Genomic DNA, 13,755 nt, shown 5'->3' on the forward strand with positions numbered 1-13,755 from the left:
TAGGTGTACAGAGCTTCTGGCTCCATTTTAAACATTCTGGAATAGGCACAGTTCTATCTCTGTATACATCTTAAAATTGAATCAGACACGCAAGATATCTGTACAATGCCTTGAGACGGATTTTAACTGCTACTGCATTACCTAGGATTGGTATCAATTTGGCTTAATATTAGAGGTGACATATGACATTCAGTGTATTTAATGGGCTAGGGTGACTGTTTTCAAATGTCTAAAGAAGTATTTCAAAAGTGACCTATATCAATACAGGAGATTGAAGCAATAAATAACACTTTGAAAGTCCCATGTGCATAGTGCACATTCACACAGAGCAGCACATGAGCAAAACCAGAGACCACAAAGTAAATGCACATTTTAAAACACTTTCAGTGATGTGCTCACAGGGCAGAAGCGTCTCACATATCCATAAATAATTCAATTTAAATCTCCCTTCCCCTGTAAAAGCCAAATTCCTACGGCAATAAAAACCCAGCTTCCTGAAAAAATATAAGGCAGAGGGATAATCTGACGTTAAGATAAATGTGGTGATTTTACAGTGTATTTATAAACCACATATGTTAACCAATTAACTCTTATTTAGGCTGCTACACTGCTTTGGATTTTATTGCTGTCAGTCACAGTTCTCCTAGGTACTTCTTAATAGGTCACACAAAGCAACAGAGATGTAAGACAACGGCTCCTAGTTTTTCTATCTCAAAAACCACTAAACGAACTCACTAAAACAACTGATCAGTTAAAAACATCAGGCTTTCCAGTGACCCACACTACCCTGCTAAAGCCCACCCATTGGCAGGGGCCAACCAGGACTCTTATGGTCATAGGAGCCAGAACAGGATCCCCGTCTCTCCGACAGAGGTGCTTGTTATGTTTTCTTGCTTATGTAAAAGCCATGGGATTAGCCTTCAAATCTACTCAGAGTGCTTCAGACACCCTGGGAATAAGCCATCTCCATAGAAACAGCTTTAATATTCAGAGAGGAGATCCGTAGTACCCTAGAGTGCTCTGCGTCTCCTCAGGTAAAACAAACCAGCCTTGTTTGAGGGCACATGGCAAACTCGCAAAAAGTTGCTTTTAACCTTTAATGGGGATAAGACGGCCACTTACTCAGTCCTGAAATCAGCAGCTGTTACAGTGTAAGGAAGCCATACATTTCAGGCAAGCTTCCTCTGGGACAGACCTGTGCACGTGAAATGGAAAGGCCCAAAATAATGCTGTCTGGTCACTCGGAAGAAAGCTCACAACGTAAATAAACAGGGAAGGGAGGAAGAGGACCAGGGTGTCTCAACTCTTGAGCCACAGGCTGCCAGGGGAAGGAGGCAAATTCTGTCAGTATTGCTGGACTCTCTTCACTAGCTGCTGCTACATATCTTTCAAAAAGGCAATTGTGGGATGTCACTGTGCTGCGACAACAAGGAAATCAAGAAGGACAAATTAAATTACACCTTCAGGAACTACTGGCAGTGGAATTGGGCTTTATGTTACACATAGGATCACTGAGAAGATATAAATTTTGCACGCCTCAAAGCACAGGTTGTATGAATCATGCTGTAGCAGGTACTACCCTAGTACAGCCCACTGAAACCCGTGCAGAAACACTTGTCTACCTGAAGTCTGAATCTGGCTATGAAGAAAATAATCTTCAGTGTCTTCTGGCTGAGCACAGACAGGAAGGAAATCTACCCAACATTGCAAATGCATCTGAAAACAAGTCCTCTGCCCTGAGTTTTGTGGAGTCAGGAAATATGTGGAGCATTTTCAAGATAGCATTACAGATGCTACATGCCTGATTTGTAGGAGGCTGTCCTTCATCTAGCACACATTCTGGTTTTCTGCATCTTCCCTTGGGCAGAGAGAATTAGGACAGTCCATGTCCTGCATTTGCAGCAGCACATTCACACACATGAAGTGCATGTCCAGACCCAATGGACACCCAGTGTCAGACACCCAATGTACTGACACTTACAGGGTCAGCAGTTCAGGTGTACTCTGTACCTCGCTTGGGCTACGTGAGATCAGCCACTGCAATACAACATCAGGCTGCATGGAGCCTTTCTTATTCTCTCAGTTACCTGAGGTCAGACAAACATAAAACCCATACACTGTGTGTCTATGCCTACAGTTAAATATTGCAGCATGTAACCACAGCTAAATATAGTCCAGGCAGTTTCCTTCAGTGCTGGAGACACAATAGGCCTTTTAGACAGTTAAAAACCGGTCAAAGCATTGCTGGTGCTAAATGGAGCAGGTAGCAAATGACGCCCTCCTACAGATACATCTGCTCTGAGCTCTAATATTAAGCTAATCTTGAGACGACAGCCACTGTTTGAAAAAGTGGCAGGTTTGAATGAACTTTGAGCGTAGTAATGTAAATGTCAGCAGAGGAGGAAGTCAAGCCTCGGGGCAGTTGGACAAGGCTTCGGTAAGGCCTGGTGCCACGCAGTAGCTTGAGCTCCATGTAAAAGGCTGTTAATGCTCCTTAAAAGCACTTCTCTCTCTCCCCACCAAGCAGTGGTGCAGAAATAATGTAGCAGGTCCTCAAATTGTCTGTCTTGGCTCTAATTTGGCCCCACTGCAATCCTTGCAGGATAGAATGACTTGAGGAAGAAGAGAGAGGAAAAGCCTCTTCCTGAAACCAGGAATTCAGGAACAGTGAGATCGAGTGACTCTCTTCTCTTGGGCAGGGCTGAATATCACCTCATTAGGAAGGTACTGGCTCTGCTTAGGAAGACAGTGCTTGAAGGCGCTCAGCCTTTAGACAAACCAGTACCTCTTTTATATTTCAACCCATCACTTCCTGCCTGACCTCAGCAGCCCTTGAGAGCAGCTCACCTCTCTCAGTTCAGCTACCTTTTACAGATTCTAAGACAGTTTTGTCTCCCCTAGCCTTCTCTCTTTCATATATCTGGTCCGTGCTGCTATCTTCTAGACTTTCTCCAACTAATCTCCAGCACCCTACAGTTATAAAGCCAGTAGCTACCTTCGCTACCTTCGCACGTCCACCACCAAAAAACCGTATGTGAGAAACAATGTAGAAGTGTGCACAGGAAGCTTCCCTGTGCTCTCAAGTATCTCAAAAGGACAAAAACACGCTCTTAATTAAGTATCTATTCAAAGACTGGTTACTGTGCGGATTGAGACACATGACTTGGGGTCAATATCAAAAACTTTTGCCTTGGGGTGGAAGCACAGCAGAGCATGATGCTGAAGGCAGTCCCACAAGTTTCTGTCATAAGAAGAAGACGTTGCCTCTCTTTAAACAGTTAAGTTCACCACTAGCTATCATCCAATCTAGACTTTTCAACATTTGAAGAAAGGGGAAGTTCAACCTGTGAACTTCAGTTCACTCTGTGCAATGCACCAAATCCAAAACAATACTTGCAAAAAGACAGAATGCAGGACTGCAAAGGGATGTCTTGCATCACTGATTTCAATATCCAGCTGTCTAAAATATAATCCCATTCATCAAACTGATCTGGTTCCATCATACATCTAATTTAGGTTGCTTGTTTCACTGCTCCTGTCAGAAGACTGTTTTCATAGGTTTGCGGATTGCATCAACACCATGTGGTAGAACCAAGCTGCAAAGTGACCCGAAGAAAACAGAACAACAAAGCTGGAGTTTTATAAGGAAGCCAGTGGCTGCAGAGAGAGATGGGTGAGAGGCAACAGGGAGGTTGTGGGACTCAGGACTGAGACTGAAAGACTAAAAAGACTGAGGGCTCAAGACAAGATCTCTAAATATAAAAATACCTCGGCCACATTGAAAATTCAAAGTCTGCAATGGCAGGTTAAACATGCTTTGTAACAGCCTGTGTGTGTGTCTGGAAGTAAGCATCACCGTTTAGGTAACGAGAGACTATTCTCGAGGAGAAAAAACCCATACAACAGGGCAATCACTTCAAATGAGGTAGTATACTCTTTTCCTGTATCAGACTACTGAATTCAACACATGAGACGGTGTATTATTACCTCCCATTATACACATTTACAGCTCCTTTTCAGCAACACCAGTGGTCAAAAAGCTTGTTTAGTTGTTTCTAAGACACAGGTTGCACTAACAAAGCAGAGGACAAATTTACCTGTTTTCGAGGTCTATTTTGTTGTTTTACTCCAGGGTCCCCTTTCGACAACTTGCAAGGATATTCAACCCTCTACAGCAAGTGCTGTACACCTACAATTTCAGCATCTTCCTCAGATGCCTCATGTTTTTGGTGTCATACATAAAATGCCATTTCATGGAGAATCAATTTGCAAAGGAGGAGATTTTCAAGGGAACAGTTTGCTGCTTCCACCCCCTCAGTACCTTTAACGGCACAGTCTGAACAAAAATCATCTTAGAGGCTCTCCTAAAATAGAATTTATTGTTCTTTTCTTCACCTTCAGAATGAGGAACAGGCCTAGAAAGGTCAGGTCCCAGCACATAGTCCCACGCTTTAGCGCCTGGACATCCTGCCTGTAGGGAAGAGCAGGACAGCCACATTACAGCTGGCCACTCAACTTTGGCCATTATCTCTTAAGAGCTAATACTTCAGCAGCACATTTCGTAGCTAGATTAAAAGTCTGCACTTGCTAGACTAAACTGTATCTGCTCTCAGGACAATCTCACCTATTGCTCCTGTTCCCCCACGGGTAAGACGCCAGCAGTAAAGCTTCACCCTAAGCACACGCGCCATGGCTTCCACATAGCCTGAGTGGAAGGCCTTTCTCACCTGGGAATGCATTTATATCAATGACCGCATGCTGCCCAGTCTGATTGTTAATGATGATATCAATTCCAAAGAGGGAAACTCCCAGAGCCTGCCGCAGCGCCTTGGAGATTTCCCGGATGACGTCGTCATTTGGCCGCTCAAACACTCCTTCGATTTTATCAAGCTATAGTGGAAAAAGACACATTACTAAGGGACTTGGAAAAAGTCTTTTTAGTGAAAAGATTAATTTTCAGAGGTTTCCAGTTGCATATCCACCCAGTCTAATTGCAGAGAACTGGTGGCATGAAACAGAGAAAGAAATAAAGAGAAACTTCTTTTATAATTCAGAATCCTACATTTATCAGAAGTTCATCTACTCTAAAGCACCCAAGTTCTTTCTGTTTTAACTGGTGCAGTACCTAGGAGAGATACACCAGTATAGGACTGAACAAAGAACCAGGCTCTCTATTTAAAACACTAGATCTATACCTTAAAAACCAAACAAAGCTATTGTGTTTAGCCCTGCACTGCAAAGATTCTGGATATCATTCTGTTATTTCAATGCAGATTAACGCCTGTGTTAAAGAGCTGATAAAACAGACCCCGTCTGCTAATTAATTCCATCTAAACCATATAATACAACCAAGTGGTATCTTCTGGCAGAGGCTAATTCAAATAGGATAGCTTGTATGGGGGTTTTGATGTATGAATTATTCTATAAACATTTATTATCACTGAGAATGACTGAGGTTACTTGTGACTGGAAAATGTAAATTTTCTCACTACTTAAGTAACACGTTATATGGCAGAAGTATACTGTGATGCCTGCAGAAGTGTGCATGCGATATGCACGCGTATGAGAGAGATGGTATGTAAACCACAAGAGCATATAATCTCCGTAAGTTTAAAAACAAATTTAACCACAAAGGGATTTATGACTAGCACAATAGTAACTTTAAAATTTAGCATGCCCATCTATGTTATACACAATTCTAAATTTAATCATTTCCGGCTACGAAGCTACTCCCAAATAGAGCATACGAAACAGAAAAGAATCTGCAGACTCAGAGATTTAAAGGACCCAGTCCTGTAAAGTGACTTTCACAGCAGTTGCAGGCCTGAGAACTTGTTAGGATTCATATGTACAAAGCCTATTAAAAGGACTGGCAATGCACGCATTAAACTGTAACGTGCTTGCACTGGTGGACTCAGAAGACACCCAGATACGTCCTCTGGTCGCAGCTCAGGAATACTCGCGTTTCAGGCCCCCTGTGACCCTGCCCAAAACAATTTCTCTGCTTGAATTTTCACCATTTGTCTTTCCTCACAGAACTGAGTCCTAGAAGGATGATTTATGCTTATTAAGCTCTCTGGACAGGAAAAGGCCAGATACTTGTATTCAGAATCGTCTTATTCCCTTTGTCTAGATTAACTTTGGGGAGTTTAGGCCTGGTGAGCAGCAGACAGGCCTGCTGCAGCACTGCTTCCTCACCAGAGCTCGGTAAGGAATACCAGAGGGACACCCAGTCAGGCTGGTTCGTTGTACCAAACAGACCTCAGCCTGCAACACAGAAGCAGACAACTTGTGAAGGAGGGTCATGGGCTACTAATGCTTCGGTAACAAAGGATTAGATAGGTTTCCAGCCAAGCTAGAGGAAAAAAGACCAAGTGTACTTACTGCTGTTAAGACAGACGATGACTCTGGCTTCGAAACATTGTGGCTGTTGAAAAATATTGATTCTCTGTCTGAAATTAAAAGAAGGCTGTAAGTAACTTTATACTGGATTTTGACTTCCAAAGGCTTAGTGCAGGGAACAGTAGGTGGCACTGCCACCCAGGGAAACTAATCCTGATCAATCCTGGACAGTCTCCCCCATCCACCTGCAAAGCCTCTCCTATCCCTGCACTTAGCTGCCAGCACAGGCAGGAAAACACTGCCCAGGTCACCCAGAGTTTTCCGACCTTAGGCCACTAGAATCGTATAGGATGCTTCATTTCCTTCAGTCAAAAGAAGCCAATCTCAGTAAAGCAAATGATGTTCATTTCTAATTTGCTCTACTCAAAGCAAGGGTTCCAGCGGGAATGCACGTGATGGAAGAGAGAAGCTGCCCTCACTGCAGGCAGTAGATCAACAGCACTCAGTCTACAGTGAGACCTCTGTGACCCTAAGGAGGACACTTTCACTGCAGAGAAAGGCAAGAAATTTTATGTCCTTGACTTGATCTCCCTTCAGAGGTACGTGAGGAAGGCAGGAGATACCCTGAGGTGACAGAAACCACTAATGCTCTGCAGTGGAAACCATGCAGAAAATTGCACCAGTGCACTCCTCCCTGCTATCTCTGAGGTTTTACTACCAGCTGGGAGAAATCCACCACCACCACAAGTCTTCTCTTGGGCTTCTCATCACGGCAGGCCGGTAGCAGTATACAGACAAACCCAAATGGGAGCTTCCAGACAAAGCTCTCAGCATGCAGGCAGCGCTAGCAATACTGTACTTCTACCTCGCTGGTCAGGACATTTAAGAGCAGCTCCAGGGCTGCATATAACTGTGGTTGTGAGAAGCAAACCTGAACCCATTTTGCAGTCTGACACCATACACTCTTGCCCTTCCTCCCATTTAGAAAAGCCTTGCACTTTCAGATAGCTCCTGGGAACTCCTCACAGCCGTCAGATCTGCTTAATCATCAGACCTGCTCAGTCAGGTGCCGGTAGCACAGCCTCCTCAAACCTCTGCTGATAAGGGCAAGGCAGCCAGACAGTTATCCTAATCCACCCACAAACCTTATTTCTGTGTGGGTTTCCAGACAACTTTACAGTCTCACGCTCTCTGATGAGACATTAGCTAAGGCATTTTTAGAAAGATGCCTTAAAAATCTTTTATTCCAGCAAAATTACAGACTGTTACAGTATTTTATATGAAAATAGATTCAGGCCCACTTAATTTGATCAGAACAGAGACATATAGCATAGCTAAAAGTAAATGTATCTAAACTTATCTACAGACAAAGACTTTTATGAGGATCCTGCATATTTGGGCGTAGAACCCAATGGTGAGCACATTAAGTGGTCACCATTAAGACCAGCAGAAACCACTATGAAAAATGACAGGAAACTTCCACTTGTTCTATTCATTCATCTCCTTTAAGTTGATACCTTCTCTTCCCTCCGTTACCTGCTGGATTTGTCGAGTTGCAGGATTGTACCCAATCTGAGCTCCAAGGAGCACAGAGCACCTTTACAGCTTGCATGCTGTCACTGTAATGCAGCAGGACCACACCGGTGCCCAAAAAGGACCCTGTCTGCATTCATACTCCTGCTAGCTGATAGGCACATCATTCTCACATCCATGCCCTTCTAACTCCTTGCTTCTGACAGCCACAGAACGTACTTTTCAGGCCCTTCAATGGGAAGTAGCGTTTTTTCCATAAAGGAAACGTTAGCAATCTTTAATGAGCCTTTCAGGCGACTGCTGTCTGGTAGCATATAGGAGGATCACTGTCCTCACTACCAAGTCTTTTCCTCCTTCCCCCAACACAGCTAGTATCTGCAACCAAAGAACACGTCCATCAAGGTTTAAAACACTGGGCCTTACACAAACTCATGTAGGAGAGCGTATAAGCACTCTTTAATTTAAACACATACACATAATGAAGGTAAAAATAGGGGGAGGAAGTTCCAAAACCATGAAATCCAGGAAATTCTCTCCAAAGCACATTTATAAACAAACTCCAGAACAAATAACATATGAACTTACTGTGAAATTAGAGATTTTCTATCTCTCTCCCACTCCACATGACATAAAACACTGTTTCTAATAGGTAATACTCAGGTTACTGTTGTATAAATATTTACTATATGAATGTCATTCACATGTGTTCCAGAGCAGAGGAGTTATCTCCCTTCCTATTGAAATAATACAGAAGAGGAAACACAGTATGTAAAAACCAGATGCCTTCACTTCAGCGGCCTTTTCAAAGATATTTTTTATTTTGGCTGTTTGTAGCCAGGGCTCCAAGAACACATTTCCTCTCGTATGTCCTTCTAAATGGGCACAACGTACCTGAGATACCAGCAGAGAAGTTCTTTAAAGATGGTCTTTTCACCACTGTGTAGGATTCCCCAACCACAAACACCTTATATAGCACAGCATTGTGATTGATGAAGCTCTGAATGACACAAGGGGGACGGACAGCCTTCAGGCCCTCCTGGTTGAAGATGATTGCCATCTGAAAATACACAAACAGTTTTGCTCAAGTGTTTCATTTATTTCACATTTACCAACCACCTGACCAGCACTGAGGGGAATATCTAGTGATGAATATATACATATACATACATACATACATATATATATATAAATACACACACACACACATATATATAGAGTCCAAGTGCAAATTTCTGCTCAGCAGCTACACCTATTCCATTACAGTTTGAACCCTCTGAACACTACTGGCGGTGTGGCTTTCATTTTCAATCAAAACCATTTGAATCAGTATTTTCTTCTCAGTTTTTGCAATTCCATTTACTACTTTAAGTTAAGGAGCTACCACAATTGCAGCTTTTATTAAGAAAAACAAAAGGGTAGAACATAAAGCATGAGAACAACAGAATTATGAACGAATAAATGCTTGAATTTACTAACAATATAAGTTCCCTCAGTAGCTTGGTTCAGCCCAGTTGTAATGCCCTAAGTAACAGAGTTTCACCCACAACAGCAGAGAATTTTGTTCAAAGCGTAGTAGTGCTCACTGTTAGTAAGTGCTGGGCCAGTGTTTTCCTTGGCTTGGTTTCTTCCCGTTATTTGAAACGTATACTCCCCTTGAAGGGACTGGAAAAAGTATGCCAAAAAGGAAGTCATTTATAGGGCCTTAATGATGAACAACAGCTGCCTCAAACAGCATGGAAGCAATGCTGGTAAGGTGCAGACAAGCACTTTGACAAGCCAGCATATCTCAGTACATGTTACGCTGCTCTCTGCATGAATCCCTCCATTAGGCATGGTTACACGCACATTTAATTACCATGAACATGGTGCCCTACCCTGCCATGGCTCCTATGCAGGACTGGCAGCAAGCACCATTCTGGTAGAGACTGACGAAATTACTTTACAGTGCACCCCTAAACAGTAGTAAGAATAAACTCACATTTGTTCTCCAGCTTCAAAGCCCTGAAAAAGCTATGTTCTAGTTACCTGAGGACTGACCTCTCTCCCTTACTCCAATGACGCTGCGCCTTGTTATCCACAGTGGCAGAAGGGGATTTTGATAGTCAGGTCACTTTGAGTAAGGACCATCCAAGGCCAGAGAACCTGACATAATACACATCTCACTTTTTTTCTGGGCAAAACTAAGATGTCTCATCTCCCTCCTATAGGCAGGGATGCTTTGGTTAGAGCATCTTCCCCCCCAGAGGACCTGGTAAGACAATGGCTAACTCTCTGCTTCTTATGCCTCTCACCTAACTCACTCAACACAGGATGCACAACATTTGCCAGAAAGGCTCCTAAGTTCTGAAACACAACTTTTTTTTTAAGCCTGTTAGTTTTTCTGCTCAGCCTCCTTGAGCCTAATATTTTACTTGGGACGAAAGACAGCCCAGAGGGGCTAAGAGAATTCTTTGCGGGTCCCTCAGTGATTCCACAGCAACATACAGAATAAAATAATAAAATTGGAGATTCCTGCCTCAGCATGGTGCAAAGAGTTTTGCTGCTAGCTCTCTCTTCCCAAATGCTTCCTGTCAGTTTTCATGCCTTCTGATGTTAGCTGTATCTTAGTGAAATCAAGGCCACTGGAAGGATCTTATAAGGAAACTTTTCCAGTTTGTGCTCTCTCTCTCATATTTTATATTACATATGATCAGCTGCTCAGTTGATGAACGCTGTACTGAGAGACTGAGGAGCTATATCTGAATTCTTAGTAATATCTTACTTTGTTCCTGTAATAAAAATAGCAAATTTAAAAGGTTTTGCTGTTCATTTATGGCAAAACCATAGCCATGGTAAACAACAGAGCGATTACACGTTCATAGTTAGAAGTCTGAGCACGTTTTCGTCTCTACCTGACTATTATTCTGTTCTCCTCCTTACCTGGCACATTAGATCACGTAATTGTCTGCATGCATGCACAGTGACTCAGTAGATTAACATTATCTAAGTTCAAGTCAATGCATGCAGCCAATGCCTACTGCAACTGATATTCTTACTCTGTCTCCATTATAGCAGATGCTATCTCTTTGACAGCACAGACTGGATTTGTGAGCGGTAATAACCTGTGCAAGAAACCTACTCTAACCAGCAGAACCATCCATCAAGATGATTCACAGCAACAACATCATACCTCGTTTGTCTCTCACCGGTGGCAGGAACCACTGTTGCCTTCCTCCTCCAGGGTAGACTGTTGGCTTAATAATATCTATAATATCATACTGGCAAACATGTCGCTCCTATCCCTCAACTGCTCTTTGCAAACATTAGTTAATGAATCCCCACAAACCACTCCTTCATAAGATGAACAGGTACTTATCATCCCATTTTACAAGTGCGGAAACCGAGAGAGTTTATCTTTTCTGCACAAAACTGACCCAGGCTATTGGAAACCATGTGAAACCTCTGGTCTGCAAAGCTCTGTGCTGACAGCCCCACGGACTGGCACATAACCCATATCACTCCCATGCTGTTATGTTATATCAGTTCACTGTGATGTCTCAGGGTTTTTAGCATGCATGAATACAGCCCCAAGAATTCACTTGCAGGATGTACTTGCTCTTCGTCATCTAGCCCAGACCTGCTGTGTCTGGCAGTAACATGGGAACAATATTTTATATCATAATTTCCAAATGGCATTCCTCTTTCAGTTCAAACCCTCAAAAGAGGGTTCTTTTGAAGGCAAAGCAAAACATTCGGCACCAAGAATTTCTAATAACAATGTCCTTAAGGAATTCGGCCTGAAAAAACAATGTGATTCTCTGACTCTGGCCCTTCATTCCTCTCTACTCAACATTTAGAAAAAGAGTTATTCTGGATGCATTTCCTGAGGTTATGGGTCTCAGTGGTGTTGCACAGTAGCTTTACCAGAAGGTCAATCAAGTTAGTGGCAGGGAAGAAGGACTTTTAGGCATCATCTCTGTTCTAGTCTAAAATAAATGGTGCTGGCAAAGCGGGGTTCAAGTGCCGAGCTGGCAGACGTGACCTCCAGTGCAGAGGCCATGTGGAACTGCGGGACACCACAGGAAGACTAATAGCACCTCAGCTTAACTAACTTGTGCTTTCCCAGCAAAATGCAGAGTCTGCCAGGACTGACTGGCAACAAACCCAAACTCATGTCTGTACCCTCAGCTGTCCCTGTAAGCCAGTGTCTGAACGTTTTGAATAGGCGTTTTACCAAGACAGGCAAGTTTCTGATCAGGCTGGGTTAGTTTCAGTGTCAGCTCTGCAGTGGGGATCTCTCTACACAAAATTAAACACTTTGGTAAAAGCCACGGAAGGAATCATTAATAAAACACACAAAAGAATTTTTTTCTTGCTTTAGGCCTATATTCCATCTTTCAGACAGTCTGTCTTGTAAGCAGAATATTTATTCTGTGCTTCCCTTGCCATTATTGGTCATAAAACAGCAGTTACAAGGCAGTTCCTCTCTGATCATAAATACACCTTAAAATCATTCTTGAGAACACAGCAACTCTAAAAGTGATTCTACTACAAAATGTGTAACGTATCACACAAGATTTCAGGCTTTTTTCCAGGGGCCTATGCTGGGCTCCAGTCATAAGCTCCCATGATAAATTGCAGCCTACAACTGTATTCAAGCCTAAATTTTGTTCACAAAATGGAACTCTGGCAGGAGGCTGAAGTATGCCTGCACTGTATAAAAGAACTGCAAAGAAAGACTCATTAAGGAAAGGCAAGTCGAAGCTGAACTGCGCAGGTACTGAAAGGATCGTGCATTGCAGGCTGCAGTTGCAGAAGAACTCTCTGCAGGAAAATCACCAGGGAATCTGGTATCTTAAACTCATTAGCAACCCGGTCCCAAGTGTTCTGGTGAATGACAGCAAAAATACAGAGAGACTGCTCCCACAAACACCAACCGGACTGCGTGTCATGCTTGTAAAATGATCCACGCTAAAGCCTATACAAAAAATGTAGCTGCATTTTAAAAGTTACTGCTGGTCACTCAAAATCTGAGCTGTAGGCATTCTGTTCCTGTAGATTTACATTTTACTTTAGGGCCTTCAGCTCTCAGAGACGCTGCAGCAACATACTGCATATTTCAGGAGCAGCTGGAAAACCTGGAACGATCACTGCCTTGTTAGCAAAGAAAGCCAGGCATTATTACAGACAGCAGCGAGGACTGGATTCTTAAAATTGAGATGTGGTAAGCAGGGAGGCAGGAAGCACAAATGGAAAAGAATTACAACAGAACTCGGCTTGACTTGCCTAAATCTAGAGCAAGCTAAGCTCATAGGGAGCACACACTATTCAGGAATATACAACCATTTTAATTGCACTTGTTTTACAGGAATGAGGCAAAGTAGATAACTCTACGTTGCCCGGTCTTTTTCTCACAGCTCTATCATGTTACTACAACTGAGTACGCTTGGAAACATGGTCTCTATTTGCTATTCCTTCCCCCTTAAGGAGAGGGCTGTGAGACGCTAGCTGGCCTTCATTAATACTTTTGTTTCATCTGCAGCACAAACATGTTTCATCTGCACAAAAACATTTCTCACCAGCGCCACATACATATTTGGAGGAGAAACATGGTGAGGTAGAAACATCACCTAGTATGACCTCCCACCAAAGGACAGGCTGAAGAAGGACATGTCTCGCAGATAGCTGCTAGACTGCTAGAAACAAGAAAACTAGAAATACTAGAAGCTAGAAACTGCTAGAAAGAAAACTTCCACTTCAGGAAGTTAAAATCGTATTCAACCTCATTTCAGATAAATCTGAAAAAATAGTATTATTAAACATGAGGGAGAGGCAGGGGAAAGGAAGTGGTTTGGACATAGCCCTCATCCTGCCTGCAACAGGATTAGAAAGCTCCAACCA

General features: G+C 42.9%; 1 protein-coding gene across 2 annotated transcripts in view; it reads right to left on the minus strand.

The window, feature by feature from the left end:
* ITPK1 (inositol-tetrakisphosphate 1-kinase) overlaps positions 1-13,755 on the minus strand; it is a 160,893-nt gene that overhangs the window by 7,517 nt on the left and 139,621 nt on the right. For both annotated transcript variants that reach the window (XM_068946871.1, XM_068946872.1), the window contains 3 exons: positions 8,767-8,932; positions 6,385-6,452; positions 4,728-4,890 (listed from right to left, as the gene is read on the minus strand). In XM_068946871.1, coding sequence (XP_068802972.1) covers positions 4,728-4,890; positions 6,385-6,452; positions 8,767-8,932 — 397 coding nt within the window. The remainder of the gene's footprint in view (positions 1-4,727; positions 4,891-6,384; positions 6,453-8,766; positions 8,933-13,755) is intronic.

The sequence above is a fragment of the Struthio camelus genome, chromosome 5 (assembly GCF_040807025.1).
Source record: "Struthio camelus isolate bStrCam1 chromosome 5, bStrCam1.hap1, whole genome shotgun sequence".
Lineage (NCBI taxonomy): Eukaryota > Metazoa > Chordata > Aves > Struthioniformes > Struthionidae > Struthio > Struthio camelus.